Source organism: Parasteatoda tepidariorum, chromosome 11 (genome assembly GCF_982258835.1).
Source record: "Parasteatoda tepidariorum strain Cologne lab strain chromosome 11, Ptep-v5.0, whole genome shotgun sequence".
Lineage (NCBI taxonomy): Eukaryota > Metazoa > Arthropoda > Arachnida > Araneae > Theridiidae > Parasteatoda > Parasteatoda tepidariorum.
The window spans coordinates 13,383,362-13,407,167 of record NC_141765.1 but is presented as its reverse complement, the minus strand read 5'-3'; the positions used below and the strand labels follow the sequence as shown (position 1 = coordinate 13,407,167).

Sequence of the window (23,806 nt, the reverse complement as noted above, 5' to 3'; positions counted from 1 at the left end):
TAAAATTAAATAAGAATTTATTATAATAAAAAGAGGAACACAGTGCTCCAAAAAATCATACACAAGAAAATGATAATTACATTGCTAAAATTAAAATGAAACAAATTTTGAAGTTATGAACATAGATCTTCTTGCCTTATAAGAAAGTTCTTTAAAACATTTCTTCCGATGAATTACCTTCTGGAGATTTCATAAGAAGGGATATTATCATGCTAAAAGAAAAAATAATCATAAAATTCTCAACACACTCCCATTATTACTAAAAAAAGTATTTAATTAGATATTTAATGAAGAAAGTTTCTAGAAATTTTGTTAGAAATATTTAGCAAGTGCAAAAAAATCAAAACTAAAAATTTTTCTTTTTCAAATTTCGAAAAGGGAGGGTCTGTTTTAGCTATAATACACATGAATGAACTAAGTTACAATGAAGGGTAAATTAAGCATCAGCAACCATTTCCCAAATTTGTTCTTTAACTGACCAATTTTTTCCCACTTGCACAAGTTTTTAAACTAATTTTGCTTTAGCTTACAACTTTCTCATTGAATAAGAAAAGAACTGGTTTATTGACAGGAAGAATAGCAGGCACAAGTAAAAGGACATCGTTAGGGGTCACAAACACTCAATCAGTTATAAAAAAAAGGAAAATAATAAAAAAATAGGGAAAAAAGTCATTTAATAACAATACATTTTCAATCTGCAAAAATAAAAGTTTTAGCTGGAAGAATTCACAAATAAGCGTACTAGATAATGCCAATAATCCCAATTAAACAAAATGTATATTATATGTAATTACATAATCCTGGTTTACTTATTTTGGGAGGGGGTTGCAGCCACATTATCCATTTCTTTGTTATGGTCCAGCTAGAAAATCTTTCAAAAAGGTAAAAATTACATATATCACACATATAAATAGGACTATGTACTTTATTTTATAATCGGTATCAAACAGCTGACCCATTTTTGGTTTTATGATTATCAATGTTCAACTCCGAAGTCTTGCAATTATGAACCCAACCCAGAAGACAAGAGAATTTATGGATCAAGCATTGGGGCAAACTAACCTTCCTAGACTTCTTGATAGAATTAGCCCATGTTTATGTTAGATGGAAAGGGAAACCAGAATACCCTTCCGGGCAATTCAACCAGAAGGTCAACCAGATAACTAAAATTTGAAACTTAATATTTTTAAGCAAACAAGGTATCATTTTCAAGGTAAAAAACTGAAGATTTAAAAATAATGAACTTTAGCTTAATATCATCAGTTTTCAATAAGTTACAGGGTGTAATATGAGGGGCTACATCATTTGAAAATTTTAACCATGGTAAGTAAATCTCTAACAAGTACAGTTTTTTTGAAAAATTTACACTAATAATAAAAAATGGAATAAATAATAATTAAAGTAAACTGTAACAAAAAAAATTTTCTTGCACAAATGTGTAGAAACATTTCACATTTCGATTTATAGAAAAATTCCCAAGATGCACTTTTGATATTACCCCAACACCAAAATACATATTTAAATGCACTGTGCCAGTAGGATTTAACATTATTAAATTATTTTTTTCTGTTTAAAGCAAGATTCTAAGTGTCAATTGTATAGTCTAGGGGTGCACAACCTACGGCTCACGGGCCACATGCGGCCTGCCGACTAAGGAAGTGTGGCCCGCGAGAGCTTCTAAACACAATTTTAAAATTAAAAAAAAATTCAAAAAAAAATTACTAATAATCGAATATTTTTAATCTCACTTTTGAATCACCACGTTTCGACGCACTCAATTTTTACAGATTCTATGGTAAACGTTTAACGCGTTTGCTTTAAGCTGATTTTATCGTAAATCTAGATCTTATTTAAGCAGTATTTCCACTTTTCAACATCATTTCGAAAATCACGAATTTCGATTACGATATTACTACGACACTCAAGTTTAGATCGTCCATTTAAATAAACACTTTTGGCGCACTGTTAATGTGTCGATTTCGTCGTAAATCTAGGTGACTTTTTATCTTTCTCTTTTTCGGCAGTTATTGCTATGCATTCCCATGAAGTATAAAAAATTCCAATGATTTTATTACATGCGAATTTTCAACCGCGCATTTGACATGCTTTACTCGTGCTGAGTTCAGCATAAATTTAAGTGATTTTTTTCTCATTATATCCCTAATTTAAATGCAATGTAATTGCAGCCTGAGAAATTCACAAAGTGGAGGAAAACGTGAATTCTGCTCAGTGTAATTTTGATTTCAATTTTTTGTTAGAAAAGAAAGAAAACGTTTACTATATAAAAAAAATTTAATATTCAATAAAAAGAAAATAATAAAGTACAATAAGCATAGAATTTTATTTTGAACTATAAGTTTTTGTTAAAAATTTTATAAATTTTCTTTAAATAAAATATTTAATTTGTTGCTCATTTACGTCGTATTAGAGCTGCACAAAGGGCTATTGGCGACGGTCTGAGAAACATCCCTGAGGATGATCCAAAGACATGCCATCACAGTTTTGATCCTCTGCAGAGGGGATTGCGCTCCCGTTTTGGTAGTACGACGACCTGTAAGCGAAGTCGAGCAGTTTACGGAAGATCAGTTCAACGAGTACCGATACTGCACACCCTCGGTCCCTACGTAGACTGATCCAAGTAGTCAACCACCCGCACACTGACCACAGGCAGTAACGCTAGACTTCGGTGATCTGCTGGGAACCGTGTCTTAACTATCAGTCCACTGTGGGACAAATATTTAATTTATAATACTTAATATATAATAAATTTTTTCCTACTTTCACTCTGTGAGCATGGCAATTCTTTAAAATTAGAATTTATTTTTGATAAGAATTTTTGCATTGTGTAATATGATTTAAAAAAAAAACATTTATTTTCTCCAATGTTTATTTATTTTAATAAATCTATTTTTGAATGAATTCTAATAATTGAACACCTTTAATTTTCTACAAATATATTATTATTATACTGATAAAAAAATTAGAACACTAAACCCCAAGGGTCTGTGCAGGTCGAATTTACTACCGTTTAGCGGTACCTTCACATATTCAACTTTAGAAAAAATGATAGTTTCACAAAATACTTTTTCGTATAATTGTATTTTTGTATCCCTTAAGAAGCGATAAATCCATATTTTTACCATATTTTTATGTTGACTTTTTAATATAATTTTTCACAAATTATGTCTAAATTTTCACAAAATAGGTACCTCTCAGAAAAACCTAGACAGACCCTTAAACACATTCAAAAAAATATTAGCACATTTGCCATCAACATGTCTAAATATATCTGCGGCCCTTCGTTAGTCAACCTGCTGTGAAAGTGGCCCTTCACTCAAAAAGGTATTGCACCCCTAGTATAGTCTATTTTGAAAATAATAAATTGAATTTGGAAAAATTGGATTTCGAAAATAATAAATATTTTTATTAAAAATTAATAATTCATTAGTTTTTACGTCCGATACTATTTACTTCTGGCGCCACTGATTTTGTATTATTATATTTATTTTCACCTACTATTTAACTTTTTCTTAATAAAATGAAGTGAAATATGAATAGAAACTGTCTAAATATTCTCTTAGGTTAATTTCGAACAATGTATTTCACCTCCGTAATCTAATAAAATCCGCTTAACTATGCTGCATTTAAAAGTATTTATATTAGAACTTTTTATTTCATTTCATCTTTTTTTTTAATTTTACCTATTTATCTTCTTTTTTGGGGGGGATAAGCAAATCAGTTTGGATTTTTTGAGAAACAATTTAACTTCATTTTAGAACATTTAAAAATTAATCATTTTGCTTAGAACCTGGAAAAAGGCATGTATTTGGATCAAAACCTTTTTAGAACATTCTGCAGTTATCTATTTTTTGTAATTGTTCCTTTTTTAGAAAAGCGACTCAAGCCCATATTCAGAAAACCGTTTTTGAGTTTAAGCACATTGCTTCCCTCATCATGCAGAAATAGAATGACTGAACGTAATTCACATTTGGCGGGAGACTATATTTCGAAGCATGTTTATGTGCCCCCTACATTCTCAGAAATGACAACCACGAATCTATGTTTTCCCGGGACAACTAAAAACACAACGCAAAACGTCTGCGAAGAAACCTAGCAGATTTTACCAGCAACTTTCCTTTAGCGACCAATCAGACCTTGAAAACAAAATAACCCTCATATAATGTTAATTTTCATAACAGAATGCAGTTAAGTATGAATACTCAAAACCAGGGTTGGCAGGTTTTTGACATGTGACAGTTTTTGACAGTTTAAACCATGGTTTAAACCGTCACGTCAAAAGCCTCTCTATCAAAAACGTCGAAAATGTCAAAAACCTATTTTCATTTGTGAAATTTAATTAATACATAAAATTAATATATTTTTTTATAAAGGATAGTGTTTCTAAATATGTTCTAGAAAAAATAAATTTAAAATTTTGAAGAAACACTTATATTTTGAATAGTAACCAAAATCTTGTACTTTTGAAAGCTCACATCTTTTGTAATATTATGTAGGGTGACCCGGGGTAATTCACGATCACTCTGTTTCTGGGGTAAATAATGATCACCTAAGTTTTATTTGAAAAAAATTATTTTTTTATAAATTTAAGACATGGACAAGAATGCTTGTACACTTTACTAAAGTATAACTACATTTACTTAATAACAGTTTTTTGTTTAATCTTACAAAATAAGTATATTTTAAACTGCTTTCTGTATTTTCCTTTTCAAAGATAGGTTTCAAAATGTGCACATTTCTGCAAAGATCCCCCTCCTTCTCTTAATAATAAATATTTTGAGTTACTTTCTTTTTCTTTGATATGAAAATAGTGTAATCTTTTGTTTAATTGTTTCACATTTACTGTAAACATTATAATTGATTATGGGAAACTATATCAAATGTTGCCCCCTACAGATGGGGTAATTATTGATCACTGGGGTAATTCCTGATCATTGTCATTTATTTTATAAATAGTATTAAAAATAGCTAATAAATAGCTGATTGTCTTTTCTTAAATAGCAGTTCATATTAAGTGGAACAACTATAAAATATATTTTAATTGTCATCACAAAATTTGTTTTTAACTGTATACAAGACAAATGTGTTCTGATTTGCACCATTTCTGGTTTGTCTTACCTTGCTTCTATCTTAATTTTATGTGTGTACAATGTTAGAATAATTTTTAAGTTTATAAATTAGCCGAATATAAATATGGTGAGAAATTATAATCCCAAAAAGGAACTAAGCCTCTAGAAAGCAAGATTAGTGAATTTTTTTTAATGATTGAAAATGAAAATTTCAGTGGGAGAGCTGTTGCGTACCTTACTTAACTTTACACTCTCACTAAATGAAGTTACAAAATCCAGCAAAAGAAACCCATGTGTGCACTCTTTCTTATGTTTCAGCAGAGCATGAGAAGAGTTGGCTGCTTGCCTAAAATGTATGACATGATGCAAAGATTTTTGGAAAATTTAAAGTGTTAATCTATATTCTTGCTTTTTAAATAAATCATTTTATTAGCTCCTTAAACATATATTTTTGATTTATTTGTTTGATCTTGATGCCTTATTTGTTAATTACCATTGTATAATTATTTTTAAACAGCTCCTTTACTATAAAAACTGGTGATCAGGAATTACCCCAGAAATGATCAAGAGAAGGGGTAATTCCTGATCACTAAAAATTTAAAATCTTTTAAATTCTAATTAGATTTTCAAACAAAAGAAGATAGCATAGGACTCATCTCATATAGCCTCAAACTTCCAGTAAATTTTAAAATTAATTCTTGAATAGTTTTTTCACAAAATAGATGTTTGCATTTTTTGATCAGGAATTACCCCAGGTCACCCTATTCATTTTCATGTGTTATTGAAAATCTGCAGTGATATTATTAAGAAATTTATTTATAACCAAATTTAGTGTATAGTATAGATTATACTAAAAATTAGACATTTTTAAAGATAAACATTAGCAGTTTTGTACATTAGACATCTTTTAAAGAAAAATCTTTTTAATATTCTTTTAAATCTTCTTAATAATCTTTTTAACATAAGACAATACAAATTTAAGTGCTTTCTGTTAAATACACAGAGTAGTTAGTGTCGATTTGCAGTATATTCAGCCTATTCATTTACTATACAGAAAATTTAGTTTATCCAAATACTTGTGAATTACATTCTGCTGAATACGATATAGTTTTGTTGAATATCTAAATATTCAGCTGTTGAATAATTACTTCTTGCTTTCAAGATATGCATTATTTGTATTCTTAATACAAGTGGGGGAAAAAAATTAAGAGGTAAAAATTGTTTTAAAATGATAAGTGTAATAATTATAAATAAATATAATAAACAATATGAATTATATTTATCATTATTCCCAAATATAACTACTTTTAAATTCAAATTAACATACTGGATAATAAAGATATTCGGTATAACATTAAAAAATTTTTTTCATACACTTGTATCAAGTTTGTATTTATACAACATAACTTGTAAGTTCCTTATAAATATTAGTTATATGTTCCTTATATGTCAAAAGTGCATAGTAATAAACTTTTAATTTTCTTAAGTATCAAAAAAAAATTTTTTTTTCAAAATATAAATATTTAAAAAAATTTTGTGCAAAATTTTTCTGCACATGCATTTGTATATAAATTTCTGAGATTTTAAATCTGTTATTTTACCTTAATTTTAATTAAAAAATATTTTAAAACCTGCTGATTACCTATAGTATAATTAAATTTCAATATAATGCATGGCAACTGTTGGTAGTTTTGAAGTTTATATATTTTCTTGGCAAACTTTAGTTTTTGACATTTCTGACGGGTTTTTGACGGTTTAAACCAGTATTATACCCTTGTCATGTCAAAAACCACTTTTTGACGTCAAAAACCCAACCCTGCTCAAAACAACTCTTAGATAATATGCTAAAGGTGATTTCTTAATAGATATTTTTAATACATGTTTAATTTTTGCATACCTAATCATAAAATTATAAAATAAAGCTAAGACTTTTTAATTATTTTTTTCATAAATTTCTGAATTTTCATTTTTAAATCAATGATTAATTACATACAATTTTTATAAAAATTTGATAAATTTGTAAACAATTTTAAAGCTTTTTTAATATTCTGATCCAAAAAACACCAAAACATTTGTGAGCATTTTAAAGTGCATTTTCAGTTATTAGCAGAGGTGCAAAAAACCCACCTACCCAGTAAAATCCGCCCGAGTTTTACTGGGTAAAACCCACTCTGAAAAACCTATCCTAAAGTGGGTTATACTGGGATTTTCTAAGATTGATTTCTTTTTTATCCTCCGTTATGTTAAAGAGCTATTCTATTGAAATATATATGTAGTCTAGCCTAAAAAAAATTAACCTATAGTGAAAAAACTAATTGTGTTGGAGACTGGAGAGTCACCTTGCTGGCTAGATTTGATGGTAAGGCCATTGATTAGTCGGTGCCATTGATTCGCTTTCTATGCAAACATAAATGTTTCCTCAAATATTTTTTAAGATTAAATATAAATAAAAAGTAATCCGGTGTTAAAATAAGTTTCAAATGTGTGATGCATGTGAGTACATATAACATTTTGTATAGTGATGTCAGAAGAAACTTTTTTCAGATTTTTGCATTAATTTATTTGTATTAATTATTAATTACCTATATGTTAAGTTAATTTATAAAATTAAACTTAATTATTAACATAAAAATAAGCTTTTTTACAATAAGGTACCTATCCCTGCCCTCTCTTTTGAAAAAAACCCCATTAAAACATGATACACCCAGAAAAACCCACACAGGTTGAGTTTTTCTAGAAAAACCCGGGTTTTTTGCAACCCTGGTTATTAGAAATAATAAAATTTGTACATTTTATATAGAGTAAGATATGATATAGCTCAATTATTATTTTTTTTTCTTTACACTTTGATAGCTTTTTAGTATTTTGCTTAGGATTCACAATTATTATTGTAAGGTAAAAAATTAGTTATTATTTTGGAGCTAAAAATTATTTTTTTAAAGAGAATTAATTAAAAACCAAATTAATAACTAAAAATTTCATTGGAATTAGAAAAAAAAACAGTTGAGAAAAATTTTAACTCTAAACAAAAAAATCCATCAACTAAAAATAATATAAGTACACAATTTGTCTAGCTATAAGTGTACATATTTATTTAGAAAAATAAGGATAACAAAAATATTGAAGACATATTGCTATAGGTCACATTGATTATGAAATTCTGTATTAAACTTAAATGAATTTAAGTATGAGGCCTTTCTAGGACATAATTGACTTGCTGTTCATCTGCACCGCATAGGCATTTCAATCATACTTTTTCACTTTGTGACTCTGGAAGTAATGGACAGGGACCATTTCAGAATGAAATGGAACACGGGTGGTTTTTTCCAAATCCAAAAAAAATCAAGATTCAACAATCTCATCAAAACAATAATTTTGATCTTTTTGCAATCATGGAGATTAATATAAAACTATGTATTTTTAAAAAAAAAATTAAATGTTAAAAAGTTTTAACTCTTTGTACTACATAAAATTCTCTTAGTTTTCAAATTAAACTATTTTTTTTTAATTGACATCACTTAGCAATTACAATGGTTCAAACTCAGTTTTTATAATTTTTCTAAATTTTCTTCCAGTGTCCTAAAAAAATCCCAACCCTATTCAAAATTTAATTAGTACACCTTTTAGAAAAGTCTTTGAATAATTGTTCTTCCAGAAATAATCTTTCCAATAATATACTAGAAAAACACTTTCACTTGAAATTTTAAAGTAAATATGGGCATCACTGTAATCATATAAATCATTACATTTCATCATATAAATCTCTATGATTGCTCATTGAAGCATGGCTGAGAACTGAAGAACAATTTTAAGAAGAAAAAAAAGAGAATAATTAAATTTTTTTTTTTTTTTGAATAAAATGGTTACAATTTTTTGGAGAAACTATTAGGACTTACAAAAAGAAAAAAACTTACCAATACAAATAAACAAAGAAGAAGATCAAATAGAAAGCTAATCTAATCATGGAATCTCTCATATGTTGTTTCAAATTTCCTCTATTGTGAATTTCTGTAGGATCATATATACCAAAATTTCCCGATGGGACAGTCACTTTTCTATAAAATAAAATAAAAATTTAAAAAAAGATAAATGAATAACAAAAGGTTAAACTGGGTTATCAAATCAACAATTTCAAATAAATCTAAGTTTAATAATTTTATTTAAAATAATTCAATGCACTTGTATAACACAAAAAAAATAACCTCCTGCACAAAATAAGAAAAGAAAAACTTTTACTGGTTGCCATCACCAATAACAGGAGCTAAGACATGGGTCGCCAAACTTTTTTGATCATCGACCCCTAAGTAATTTTTCGAAATCTGCATCAACCCCCATAAAAGTAATTTTATGTTAACGATTTTAAACATTTATTAAAGTAATAGTACATTGTGTAACAGTAGTTTTATGAAAAATATATTAATGTTGAAATTTAATATTTATTAAATAATAAGAAAGGTTTTTGCTTCTAATCAATGAGATGGGTGCGTCTGGTGTTTTTTTGCAAGGTTCGCTATATTGGGTTTAAAATTGGTCAATTTTAATATTAAATCCCCTAGAAACTCCACATTCCATTTATTTCTGTACTTAGTTAAGATTGAATTTACGTGACTGAAACCGGCTTCAACCATATAGGAATTTGGAAATGCTAGCATAAATGGCTGAGCTATTTCGTAAAGTTTTACATATTTTTGCATTATACAGTCAATTCGCTATAACTCGAAGTACGATAACTCGAATATTACGATAACTCGATTTTTTTATGAGGTCCCGACCCTCTTATCTTCAATTTCATGTTAATTATTCTCGATTACTCGAATTTTACTCCCTTTAACTCGATTTTTTTTGGATCTTTTGAAGCAAGAAAAAAAACTTAGGAGCTGATATCTTGTCCCTTCCTTTGCAACACACACACAATGTCTTTCGCACTCTTCATGGAGAAGCTGAAGCTGTCCCTCTTGAAGTATGTGAACAGTGGTTAAATGAAACGTTACCAAATTTACTTCAAGGATACAGTTAAAATGATGTTTTCAATATTGATGAAATCGGTTTATTTTTTAAATGTCTTCCAAATAAGACTATGATGTTTAAGGATGAAAACTGCTCAGGGGGTAAAATGAGCAAGGAACATTTGACTGTCCTAGTTGGAGGAAATGCGTCTGGGACAGAGAAATTGCCCTTACTTGCTATCGGAAAATACCGAAATCCCCGATGTTTCAAGAATGTAAAAACGTATCCTTCGGATTACAAGTCTAACAAAAAGTTTTGGATGACATCAGTATTATTTGAAGACTATGTAAGAAAATTGGATCGGAAATTCTTCGCTAAGAAAACTGATACTCTTTATGGATAAATGCACAGCGCATAGTGATCTACCTAATTTGAAAGCAGTAAACTTGCAGTTTATCCCGTCAAACACAACAGCAAAGTTGCAACCGATGGACCAGGGTATCATAAAGTGCTTCAAACAGTCTTATCGTAAAAGGCTTGTCAGAAAAATGATCTTAAATATTGTAAGCATTTAGAAGATTTGTAATTAATAAGCATTAATTAAATAATCCGACAATATATTGAAAGTCCAAAACCGAAACTAACGGTAAGTCGAACTTCCGATATGTCGAAGTTTTTCGTCAGTCCTATCAGATTCGAGTTATCGAGAATTCACTGTATTTATATTTGTCCAAAATTTTCTTATTGATAAATTTTTAAAAAGCGTCTTTGCTTCAAGATCTGACAATTCAGCAAGCTCATCTTGCAGGTTGATGTCCAATTTGAACAGAAAACGGCACAACAATCTAATCAGGGATGTCAATGTTTTTCATTTGCTAGTAAAAGAAATTTTATCTTGCTAAAAATAATCACCTTATTCTCAACTTGATAATGTAAAAGAGTAAAACACTTGTACTTTTAAAGTTTAATATATATATATATATATATATATATATATATATATATAAACTTACTGCTTGTCTGAAAAATAAATAAAAAAAAAGATGTTTTTTTGAAGAAGAAATTTTTTTTTTAATAATTCGTATTAATTTAAATTAAAAAAAGATTTCTTTGAAACATATATCTTATATTAATACTAATTATATAATAAATACTTACTTATACACTTGCCAACATGTCATAGGCAAGTTTATGAGGAACAAAATCCAATGCCACTCAATTAACAAAAACAAAGTAACCAGGGCTTGAGCTATGATTTCAGCAAGAACCCACTAAAGAACAAAAATTTAAAAATTATATTAAGTCAAGTTGACAACATCGCTAATCTGTGTATGAAGGTTTCATTATCAAGATGAGCAGCATAGCAACCAGTATAGATACAGAGATTTTGATTTTCCATGAGCCTCTCATGAGTTTTACAATCCCTATGGATTTATTCAAAAATAAATGTCTTTGTCAGTTAAAAATATTCTGAAATTGTGAACTGATACCTGGTATTTAACTCTGAAAATGGTATTCCCTCCTCATTCTTAACTGTTATTTTTTTATTCAAATATAGTGTGATAAGACAAGTTTTGATTGACGATGGATTAATGGTATGACGTTATCAACAAATTCAAATTAATACTTAATTTAATATTTTATTGTATGAGAGAATTTAAATAAGAGTGGTATGTTTGTTTCTCCTTGTCGCATATCCATATTTTCTTAGTAAATATTTTATTTTCAAATTGTTGCAAAAACAGAAAATTACATATTTTTATTAAATACAGTAATGCAATTTCTGTAGCCAATCTCATTTAAATTTCTTTTCATTTAATTATCAATGCTGATTATATTATTTTTAGCTGAAAAAAATGTCCTAGTTCTGATAAGTACTTACAATTAATTAATCGTCAACACTGTAAAAACAAAAACAAGAAAAGAAAGTCTAAAAGTAGAGTTCATTCTAAATGAGGTTTAATCACCACCACATCTCCTGGAACCTAATTTTGGAACTTGGCATTTAACTGGCATGTAAACAATTAAGGAAATAATAAAACAGACTAAAAAATGAACTCACAATTCAAAGAAAAAAACTCAATATTCAATTAAAATTTATAATTGAATTCAAAACTTCTCTAATTAAAGAACTAAAAAAAAGATTCAATAATTTTGAAAAAAAAAAAAAAAAGTACAGTGCAACGTCCCATATCTGGACGTCCCTTTTCCGGATGGGTCGATTTCCCGGACACTTTTTAACAATCAAAATAAACAAACATTTCTTCATCTTCCCCTCTCCTTAAAAAAAAAAAAAGTTTTTGACAGGTTTTTTTTATTTCTCAGCTTCTAGAGATCTATGCATTGAACCATAAATCAACAGAAAAGAGAACAGAAGATCTACTAAGACCATGACGCTCCTCCTCTGGAATGCAGGAAAGGGAGGAAATATTTGTTTTCAAAAGAGCACAACTGAGTCCCCTCCCTCCCTCCCCCTTCTTTCTTATGCAGCTGGCTAGTAAAAGAGGCATTTCCTGGAACCTTTTTATTTGAGTGTCAGGGGAAGAAGAAATACTGTAAATAAGGGTAATCACAGCAAATGCTAAAGTGGAGGGGGAATCCCCTTTAGTCACACAAGAAAAAATAAAGAGAACCCAATCAGCATGTCATGCCTTTATGCTTGATTGATAGCCAATGATGGGAGAGAAAGTAAGAATTTGTCACTACCCTGCCCTCAACTTGAATGACAAGTAAGGAGGAAATGAATTTTTCTTCTCCACCTACCCACCTTAATGAATGACGGGAATTTCCCCTTCTTGCTTGAATCGTTCTAGTTCAAAATGGCGGAGAGAGCAATTAATATTTTCATAAATGTGAATTTTTTTCGTTTTTTATATTTATTTTTAAAATAGCAATAATTATTTTTTTTTTTTATAATTTTGTTTATGATTGATTAGATATCATTCTAATACTAAAACATTATTGCCCGAAAAATAATGTTTATTTATTTTCTGCTTCTTAGATTCAGATCATTTTAAGCTTCGTTTACCTTGGAGGTCAATTATACGGAAAAATCAAATATACGGACTTCAGGAAGTCCCGCCGATTCCGGATACGCGACTTTCCACTGTATTATAAACATTTTTGTCAAAATTAATGAGGATCCGAAATTATGGATATGCGGAAGGTCCCATCCTTTTATTCACCACTCTATCAATTCTTTATTCATTAATTTCATTTTTTTAAATAAAATGTTGACTAAAGAATTTGATATACAGTGTAACGTCCCATATCCGGACGTCCCTTTTCCGGAAGGCTCGATTTCCCGGACACTTTTTAACAATCAAAATAAACAAACATTTCTTCATCTTTCCCTCTCCTTTAAAAAAAAAAAAAAAACGAAGTCTTTTGACAGGTTTTTCCCCTTCTCAGCTTCTAGAGATCTATGCATGAACCCTTAAATCAACAGAAGATCTACTAAGACCATGACGCTCCTCCTCTGGAATGCAGGAAAAGGGGGGGGGGTGTTTTCAAAAGAGCACAACTGAGTCCCCTCCCTCCCCCTTCTTTCTATGCAGCTGGCTAGTAAAAGAGGCATTTCCTGGAACCTTTTTGAATGTTAAACTGGAGGGGGAATCCCCTTTAGTCACACAAGAAAAAATAAAGAGAACCCAATTAGCATGCCACGCCTTTATGCTTGATTGATAGCCAATGATGGGAGAGAAAATAAGAATTTGTCACTACCCCGCCCTCAACTTGAATGACAAGTAAGGAGGAAATGAATTTTTCTTCTCCACCTACCCACCTTATTGAATGACGGGAATTTCCCCTTCTTGCTTGAATCGTTCTAGTTCAAAATGGTGGAGAGAGCAATTAATATTTTCATAACTGGGAATTTTTTTCGTTTTCTATATTTATTTTTAGAATAGCAATAATTATCTTTTTTCTAATATTTTGTTTATGATTGATTAGATATCATTCTAATACTAGAACATTATTTCCCGAAAAATAATGTTTATTTATTTTCTGCTTCTTAGATTCAGATCATTTTAAGCTTTGTTTACCTTGGAAGTCAATTATACGGAAAAATCAAATATACGGACTTCGGAAAGTCCCGCCGATTCCGGATACGCGACTTTCCACTGTATATATATATATATATAAATTTATTTTTTGAAAAAACAAATTTAAATCACGTAAGATTCACAAACATTGTTAGATAAGTGATGGGTCTCTCAACCAGCCCAATTTCAAAATATCTCGTTTATGAAAAGTTTAAGAATTTTCTTTTAATAAAGTACAGAAATTTATTAGTGCAAAATACTAAAAAATCTTCAAAACCATAAATTAAGTAAGATAAAAAAGAAGTCTTAAATGCTTGTACATTAGTAGATGATGTTCAGTTACAAACTTTGCACTAATAGAATTGTAATTAAACCTTAATCTTTATTAATTCAAGTGATTAAAAGAGATACAAAACTTTTGAAATTAAAAAGCTCCGTCATTGAATCTCCTAAACCCACATTAAAACTTTTAATAAGTGAATAATCCCCAAGTTCAAGGATTGTAGAACTGATTAATAATAGAGCAATGCACTGACGTCATCTTTCCAGGAACATACTCATTGGGATTTGACACAACAGGAGTCAGTGAATAAATTAGTAGGAAAGGGAGAAAAAAAATTTCTTGTGGAGAAAAAAATTGGTAAATTTAAGTTTGACTCCCAGATTGAATAAACCTAAGAAGATTATTGAATAAATTTTGGAGAGCAGAAGAAGCAGCCAGAAATTGGGAATTTCCAAAAATGTAGAAAAGTGACCTAGTTAATGTTTTTGGCCGATTACCACATAATTTTGTTAGAAGCGCAGATGCAGCATTCCATTAAATCTCATTCTTTTATCACTCACGGTATCATGGAATACTTTTATAATGTTTTTGCAACTATCTTGGAAAATTTCTATTATGAAATATAATATTTTTTGCAATTTTTCTTCAAAATATTCATGACAAATTATTCTTTTTATGAATTCATTTAACAAAAGAATAATTTTAGTAAAAATAGATGTTTCTAAAAGAAAATTATTTTTTAGAAATTGATAGTCATAATTAAAGAACGGGATTTTAACAACTATTTTATTTTCAAGACGTATTTCCTTTATCCCATATCAATACATTTGATAGTAGAAATAAAAATACTTACTCTGTTTAATTTAGAGCAACATTGTTGAGCATTTAAATAATCACATTCGAGATCAGATAGAGTTATGACCTTAACAAAGTTAAGTTATAATCCATAAAAATTTTATTTAGTGCAAACAAAAAAAAAAAAAAAAATGAAAACGAAAGCAAATTTTATTGAAACAGGTTTGCTCCCAGAAGAATAAAATTTAACAAATGGATATATTTTCTAGTTAAATTAAAAAATCCCAAAACCTTCATTTGGACAAGCCACTACAATTGAATTTGCTTTAATATGCATTCAACACTTAAATATTAGTTGGAGAGGAATGAAAATAACACTAAGGGTTACAGAAAAAACAAATTGCAGTGATAATAGTTCAGAGAGTTTACTAGGAGAACAATACACAGAATGTCATACAAGGATACAAATTATCCAGTTTTTTGGGTGTGCTTTTTGGTTATTAAATTTATTGTTGTATATTTATCAAGCCAAACTATTACTTTGTTTCAAGTTTCTAAGTTTGAAAAGAAAATGACAGTAAAATTCAGCTTATGCAAATATACTTACTGGCTGGATATAAAATATCCTCAATAATCAACAGAATATAAGTTAAAGTTACATAACCATTAAACTAGCTCTGAAAAGTTTTCATTGTTCCTTTTCACGTCATTTGACACAAACACAAGTAAGTTTCTTTCAAAAAGTCTTTGAAAAAAGTAAGCTTACACTAATATTTGATACAAGAGTTCTCTCATCTTCTGAAATAGATTTATTGTTACAAGGAAACATTTATTACATAAAATATAGATAATATAATGAAAGGGATTGTCTTAAGAATAAAAACAGGTATTTTATTCTTAAAGAATAAAATACCTGTGCTTTAACAATATTACAAACAAACAAATATTAGCTTCATAACGCTAAATCTTAACATAAAAATTCATAGTTTACATTTATAAGCCTTAAATTCAGATGTTTGGAGCCTTTGCTCATATTAGCAAACCTGCTTAGAAAGAAGAAAAAAATTTTGTATAAGATTGTCTTTTAAATAAAATATTCATTAAATTTTTAAAAATGTATTTTATTTATGGGAGAAAATCATTTTGAGTTTTAACTTGATATTTAGTGTGTAACTGATAATTAATAATTTACCCTCAAGAGTTATGACATATAAAATTAACTTTTAAGTCAAAAAATAGTATAAAGAATTATTCCCCATAACACAGATAAAATTCAAATTTTATTGCCGTTTTATTTGTAACATCCTCTTTTTATTTCAACGAAAAAATTACGATAAAAAATATCATCAGTACAGTGCTGTATAATAATTTAAATTGAAAATATTGTTATTGCAATATTTCATTTAACTCTTAACGATGCCGGCTAGTTTAAAACCCATAAAAAAGTAAGCCTCATTCTTTAAAAATTCGATGAATTAAAATGAATTAATGTGAGCAAATTTATGACTAAGTCATTAGGTCTTAAAATAAAATAGACCATCACTATTTCTATATTCTGTAAGGTTTTTTAAATCAGTTAAAGTAATTATTGAAAGAGTTAAAACAGATAAACTTTATTTTTATCTGCTTGTTAAATACATTATGTTTGCTACACTCGACATGGGAATGTGGTGCTTTCGAAATTTTATTTTTCCAATATAATTTTATAATTATTTCTGTTACCAGTGTAAACGTATTTATTTTATGGATGGTGTTTTCGACACTAGGGAGCACTGCAAGCTGTATGCCACTTATACTTCCGGGTTACTGTTACGGGTGTATTTCAAAGCCATTTGGCTCACAACGACAAAATGAAAAAACAATACGCTTATATCATTTTATTAATGTTAAAATCATAAAGGGTATATAATTTTAACATTAATTGTGGAATAGCAGTGTTAAGTAGTAGTAAAATGTGGTTTGATCAATAAGAAATATGTAAACCTAACATATGAAAAAAAATCATTATTTAAACACTTCTTACCTTGTCAACAATATAACCTTGCCAACTTTCAAATTTAAATCTGAATTGTAATGTATAAACTTAATCTTGCTCCTCGAGCAATATGCTAACACTAATGTAAGATGGAGCATAACTTGCAACAAGAACAAGCAGTAATAATCAAATGGAAAGAGGCCATATCAAGACTGCCAAAAAAGCGAGTTATTCAAAATCTAGCAACCATGTCAGCTTTTTTAACAATAAATCTCTAAATAACTAAAACATATTTTCACTTTAAACTCACCAGAATTGCATAATAACATTAATATCTTATGAAATACGGCAGATTTGAGCTCAGAAATTATCTAATTTATTTCTTTTATTGAAAACAAAATTATCCGTTTGAAAATATCGCCTTGCAGAATAACATGTAGTAAGCAGCTGCAAATTTTCTAACCAGAACTAGAGCAGGCATTCAGCTAGAGATTGTTATTGTTTACATTTCTATTGAAAACACCATCCATACATATGCTGCATATTTTTACTCATTATTTTAATATTATCAAATTAAATTCTTTATATTATATTAAGAAAAAATTCTGTTTAAGAAAAAATATTCACAATTCATCTAAAAAGTTATTTTTTTCTTATTCATGTTTAATAGTTAATAAAAAAGTTTATTTTATAAAACTAATTTAACACAAATGCAATACATTTTATACTACTAAATAATGATATTAATAAATAATGCAAAAATAGGATATTTTCATAATTACAAAAAAGAGGGCAAATTTACTACTAAAATACAACAAAAGTGGATAGTTTTGAATTCTTTATTTAGAAGGATAATAATTAAAAAAAAGTTTTTTTTTTTTTACTTTGAATTTGAGACTTAAAATATTACCGGATTTAAGCCACAAAAAGTGGGTTAACAACAAAAAAAACTATGTTTCACAAAAATTATATTTTTAAATAACAGCACTTGAAGAAAAAAAATTTGTGTTTCAAATTGAAACTCTGAAATTTATAAACCAACCAAATAGTAAAAAATATCGTTTCAGCAAAAGCACAGATATCTACCCTTATTAATGATATACCTGAAACGTAATAATTTTTTTCTAAATTCAATGAGTTAGATATCTGAGGAAAAACATAACTGCATTATAAAGTAATTGGTAGCAAACAGAGTTTAAAAAATATGCACAGTTATTATCTTTTAGGGCAGAAGTAAACGATTTCAAATAAAACCATTTGTCTTTTCGAATATAAAACTAAAATAATAAAGAGTTAAGTTACTCAAACAATGGGATTAAATTTATTTGAATTGATAAGAATATACTCGATTTAAATAACACTAGAGTATAATTTTTTAATAGAAAATACATTTTGAATAGTGAAATATAAAAGTGTTTATATTTTCTATCTTTTTCTTTAATATAATTATAATTTTGTTCCAAATAATTAAAAGGATACAACATAAACAGTGAGAAACAGCAAAGCACCAATATCAATCAATGAGAATACGAATAATGTAACATCGCCGATCATATTTATGACTTTCGAAAAATAGCTAGGCAATGATTATAAATTAAATAGAATTAAGTATTAGATAAGAACTGACATTCCGTAAGAATTTTGACTTCAGAGCATTTTCAACTGCTTTTCCTTTCCATTACATTCTCCGGTTGCCAGTTTCTGCCCAAATTAAACACACTGCTAGGATAAATTTAGAACTTGGCGAACAAAAAACAAGGGGCGCGCTCAAATGATCAGAAAGTCGGGTCCACAATCGTGGTTGCCGGGAGAAAAGTGCTGCACCAAGCAGACTCCTCAATTCTGCTTTTAACATGTAAAGTCTATGGCGGGCTTGTCATACTTTGAATCGATTTTTCTTGTTCAAGAATCGGAGTGATCAATTAAAAAAAAATACTAATAATTTTTTCAATCTTTCCTATCTACGAAAATGTAGGTTAATTTTTTTAATCTTTATTACTTTTTGTAATATTGCCTTTGAAACACAAGTCACTTTCTACCTTTGAGTAAGGGAGGAAGGCAACTTCCACCCCCAAGTTCACTAATCTTCTCGGTGGGAGGTCTTGCTCCCTTTTGAAAATCTTTTTCTCTCTCTGTCCTCCTGAAGAACTGATATGGGGAACGCTTTAAAAACCGATAGCTTTCTTTTTAGTTATAAGCTTGTAATTTATTATGAAAATTATATTGCGTTCATTCTATATACATTTTATTTATTTAGTAGTAATAATTTTCTTGTTTTTATTTATTTTGAAAATGGAATTTACTTTTTAAATACATGATTCCCCTTTTTTTAAACTTTGTTTCTTGTTTTTTAGAGATGTTTCAGAATTAAAAAAATTAGCTGCTGAATAAAGGGAGATTAATTAAAATCGAATAAATGACGTAAAGATCTTCCAATATATTATAAAGCATCACAAAACTGCAGTTTTCCTTTTTTTTTAAAAAAATATATCGTACACTCATTTGTAGGTTTAAAAAAACATTTACATTAAAAAAATTTAAAAGGTTCCAATTTTTTCATTCCGTAAATAGTTTTAATTACTCCAATAGCGGGAATAGTATGTTTTTTCACGGTAAGGAAAAAAAATAGCTAGTACACAAGACCACGCATCATCCAAACATGAACAAGCACTTAACCCTGTTTTTAGTGCTTTAATGTAAATACACAAGAACACTAAAGTATTATGAAATTTTCATTTTAATCAGCAAATGAAGAAAAATATGAAAATACACGCATGTATTGTAAAATTCTTTTTTAAAAAAAGGAAGTAAAAGAACATTAGTGGTCATAATTAATATTCACGAGAGAAAAATACAAACGATATCAAAATATAATGAATCGATGCTTAGGAACGCAACACTGAAAATATTGAAACCAGTTTGATTGCCAGATGAAATAGAAAGAATGAGAAATGTGATTATTATAAACACCACGAAAATTCATCACGATAAATTAAAAAATAAAAATAAGCTGTAATACTTAGAGTTAAGCTACTCTTTGTTACTTCAGACAGTCAAACTGGTTTTGATGTTTTCAGACCTGATTCCTTAGTTGATTCCCTGATCTGTAATTCCTAATTAATACACTTTTTAAAACTTTTTTTCGCAATATTCTAAAAATATATATTAAGTGTAGTAATTATGCAATATCTTATGTATTTAATAACGAGAAATTTTTCGAATTCATATTAAAAGTGTATAATGTAATTTTTATTCATAACTTTTTGCTAGAACAAAGTATGTAATCAATGTGTTATTTTAATTTCTCTTCCCTGACCCTCTTCTGCCATTCATGGAGAAGAGTTTTAGTAGAAATTTCTATACTGCAAACTTTAATTAGTGTAATTATAGTTAATTAAAATATAAGAAAACTAACCGTCATTAGCATTACATAAAGAGGAAAAACACGAAAACCTCCCAGGGTTAGCCAGCATGCCATCTATATGAATATATCTCCTAGATAACCATAATTTTCTGTATTTTTGTATTTGATAAAATTTTGTAAAGTAAACTTGTCTCAATCTGTTGTTATGTTGTAAATTTTAATCAAAACCAATAAATGCCTTTTCTTTCAAAAATTTCGTTATCGTACTTTTTATAAATTAATTTCTATTATTTTGATAAATCTTTATATTAATTACAGTGAGCAGTCTCACAAATCTATGTACTAAAATGTAAAATAACATAGAATTGTTTTATTTTGTTGTTTTTAATGATCCATCGAAATGATCTATTAGAAAAATAAATTTAAACTGTCACTTCAGCTTATTAGTCGAAAATGTTATAATTTATTTTTACGACAGAAATAATGGTATTTTTTTATGAATCCTCATAACTGAAATGAAAGAGTTACATCAATTTTCTTATAATATTACTTCTACGTTTAGAAAATTATAAAGCTTATCAAAGATAGTTTTTAAGGAATTTCTTAGAAATAAGTTATACTTTTGTAAGTTATTTATTTGTCCTTTTATTTACGACATTTACAAATAAAATGCGTTCATTACCCCCTTTTACCATTATTCTTTGTTATTAGGGTTATAATAATTTAATTAAAAATGAAGTTCCTTTATTATATAAAGTAATCACAAGATATTACTTGATAAAAATTATTTGATAAAATATAAATACCTTTTAACAAGCAAAAGCTGATAAATAAAATATATTCACTTTTTAATAAGTTATATTTTCCTTTATTCCTTTAAAATAAACTTCATATAAAACTGCGCTCTCAAAATATGCAGTTTAATAAATTTATACTAAATAACTGCTTTAGATCAATAAGGAATTTCTTTTGTATTATTGTTAAATAATATCTCTGGCGATAAGTTTTTAAAGTAACTATAACTGAGAAGAAATAGTGTAAGTAAAAATGATGAATATGAGTTTGTGGGTGAAGTTTTAAATGTATCCGAGCTAAATTATTTGAATAAGTTAAGTGATATAATCGGAAACTAGATCTGTCTTAATATGATTTAAAATTTTGTGATAATTAAATCGAATAATTTTCAATTTTGATGTTTCAATTTGTTTGTGACAAATAACCCCGGTGTATATTTTTTAAGATCGAATCATAATTCCAGTTCGGAGTTATTTATACAATAATAATTGTAGTTAGCAAAAGTAATAATTAAAATGAAGTGAGTTTTTAGTGAAGGTTAATTTAGTTTTTTCAAATTGCGAAATTCAAATATTTAAGTCTAAATCAAATTAAGCAACCATATTTGCTTAAACAATGGATTAAATGTTAACGTAGTTTTTGAAAGTGGTAGAATTTAATTAGTTTCAAAACGGTGTAACAATCCTTAAAAAAAATAATTAAAATTAAAAAAAGATTGTGAAAAATATTTGTATTTGAATTGTAATTGAAAGAAGAAAATTAAATACGTAATAAAAAAATAAAATCTTGAACTCAAGGTTTTACTTTAACATAAAAAGTTTTAAAAATTAGCAAATCAATTTTAAAAAAATTAACAAACTTTATTTGATCTATGGAGAAAATATAAATTTATTTTTAATGTAGTTACTTTATATGAATTACTTTCATATGACTACATAGTAAAATTTTATAAATTTAAATACTCTGGTTATTATTAGTTCTCTGAATAATCAAATCAAAATAATAAACAATTCAAGATATAATTAGAAAAAGTGCATGTTAAATGAAATGATAAAACTATTTTGAAAATAAATAAAGTCGTTTTATAGTTAAAAAAAATATTTTTTAAGTTTTTCTTAGAAAGAGAAAAAGCATAATATAAGATGAAGAGTGAGTTTCTTCTGATATCTTTTGAAAGCTAGTTGACCCCCGCAGGTTGCAATCCCCCTTCTGCGACAGTGGTTAGTCGATTAGTTTCGGGTTACACACACGCACCCACACAAAAAATGTAGGGGAGACAGTAGAACGGGTTTTGGAGGTGCAATATATTTCGTCCCTTTTCGAACCTATCCTTACTGAAGGTTAGAATTGAAATGAAAAGGCCTCTTTAGGTATTCTTTGGCCAAGATTTAGAACATGCATTGGATATTTAATAGAGCGTTCCTGCTAATTATAAAGGTAGAAGGTAGGCATGTGCGCATTCAAAGACGCCAGTGGGAATCTCATTGGTGAGTTATATTTACCAGCGAACAACTCAACTAACAAATTCTTGCTCACATGTCGAATTAAAATCTGCGAATTTTTTTGAAGCAGTGATAATTTTTAGAAAGCAGTGAGAGACCAATTCATAAAAGCTTCCAATTTTCTTATGGATGGTGTTTTCTACACTAGGGAACGCTGCAAGCTCGGTACCGCCTAAATTTTCGGGTTACTGCTTCCGTTGTATCTTAAAGCCATTTGGCATCATTATTGTGTTTTGAGATTCTTGCAAACAATGTATTTGATTACTTATTACTTGCGTTTACAATGCTAAAAGTGTTAACACTAACGTAAGATGGTGCACACCCTTATGAAAATTTAAGGTATATTTAAGGTTGATTTGAGGTATTTTTGAGGTATTAAGGTTGTTTTGAGGTATATTTGAGGTATATTTAAGGTTGCAGAGAAAACAGCAATAAAAATTATACCTCGTAAAAGTTGTAATTAAGGTGTACGAGGTTGATTTATATATACTTCAGCTTGTTTTGAGATTGTTTAAAATTCACTTCAAATCAACCAGACTGATAAGGAGATTTTTAAGGTATACCAGGTTTATTTTTTTACACTTATAACAAAGGAGGTATTTTTGAGGTATAAAAATTTTTACCTTATTTCAACTAACGATAAAAAGGTATTTATTGAGGTATATGAAGTTATTTTATTTATACCTAAGCTTATTTTGAGGTTGTTTTAAATTCACTTCAAATCATCCAGACTGATAAGATGATTTTTAAGGTATACGAGGTTGTTTCTCTTACACTTGTAACAAAAGAGGTATTTATGAGGTATAAAAAAAATCAACCTTATTTCAACTAACGAGAGTGAGGTAATTACGAGGTATAAAAAATATACCTTTTTTCTACTAACGATATTGAGGTATTTATGAGGTATAAAAAAAATGCCTTATTTCAACTAAAGAGAGTGAGGTATTTATTGAGGTGTTGAAGTCATTTTATTTATACCTAAGCTTGTTTTAAGGTTGCTTAAAGTACACTTCAT

The 23,806-nt window shown here is 28.2% G+C and overlaps 1 protein-coding gene across 1 annotated transcript; it reads right to left on the bottom strand.

Moving 5' to 3' along the window:
- On the bottom strand, positions 1-18,833 carry cnir (cornichon-like protein). The gene is made up of 5 exons (XM_016056702.5): positions 18,610-18,833; positions 15,214-15,282; positions 11,193-11,305; positions 9,002-9,142; positions 1-212 (listed from the first exon to the last, which is right to left on the bottom strand). Exons 1-5 carry the CDS (start codon positions 18,682-18,684, stop codon positions 152-154), a joined length of 459 nt encoding a protein of 152 aa, XP_015912188.1. The 5' UTR covers positions 18,685-18,833; the 3' UTR covers positions 1-151.
- Between the last annotated feature and the right edge of the window lie 4,973 nt (positions 18,834-23,806).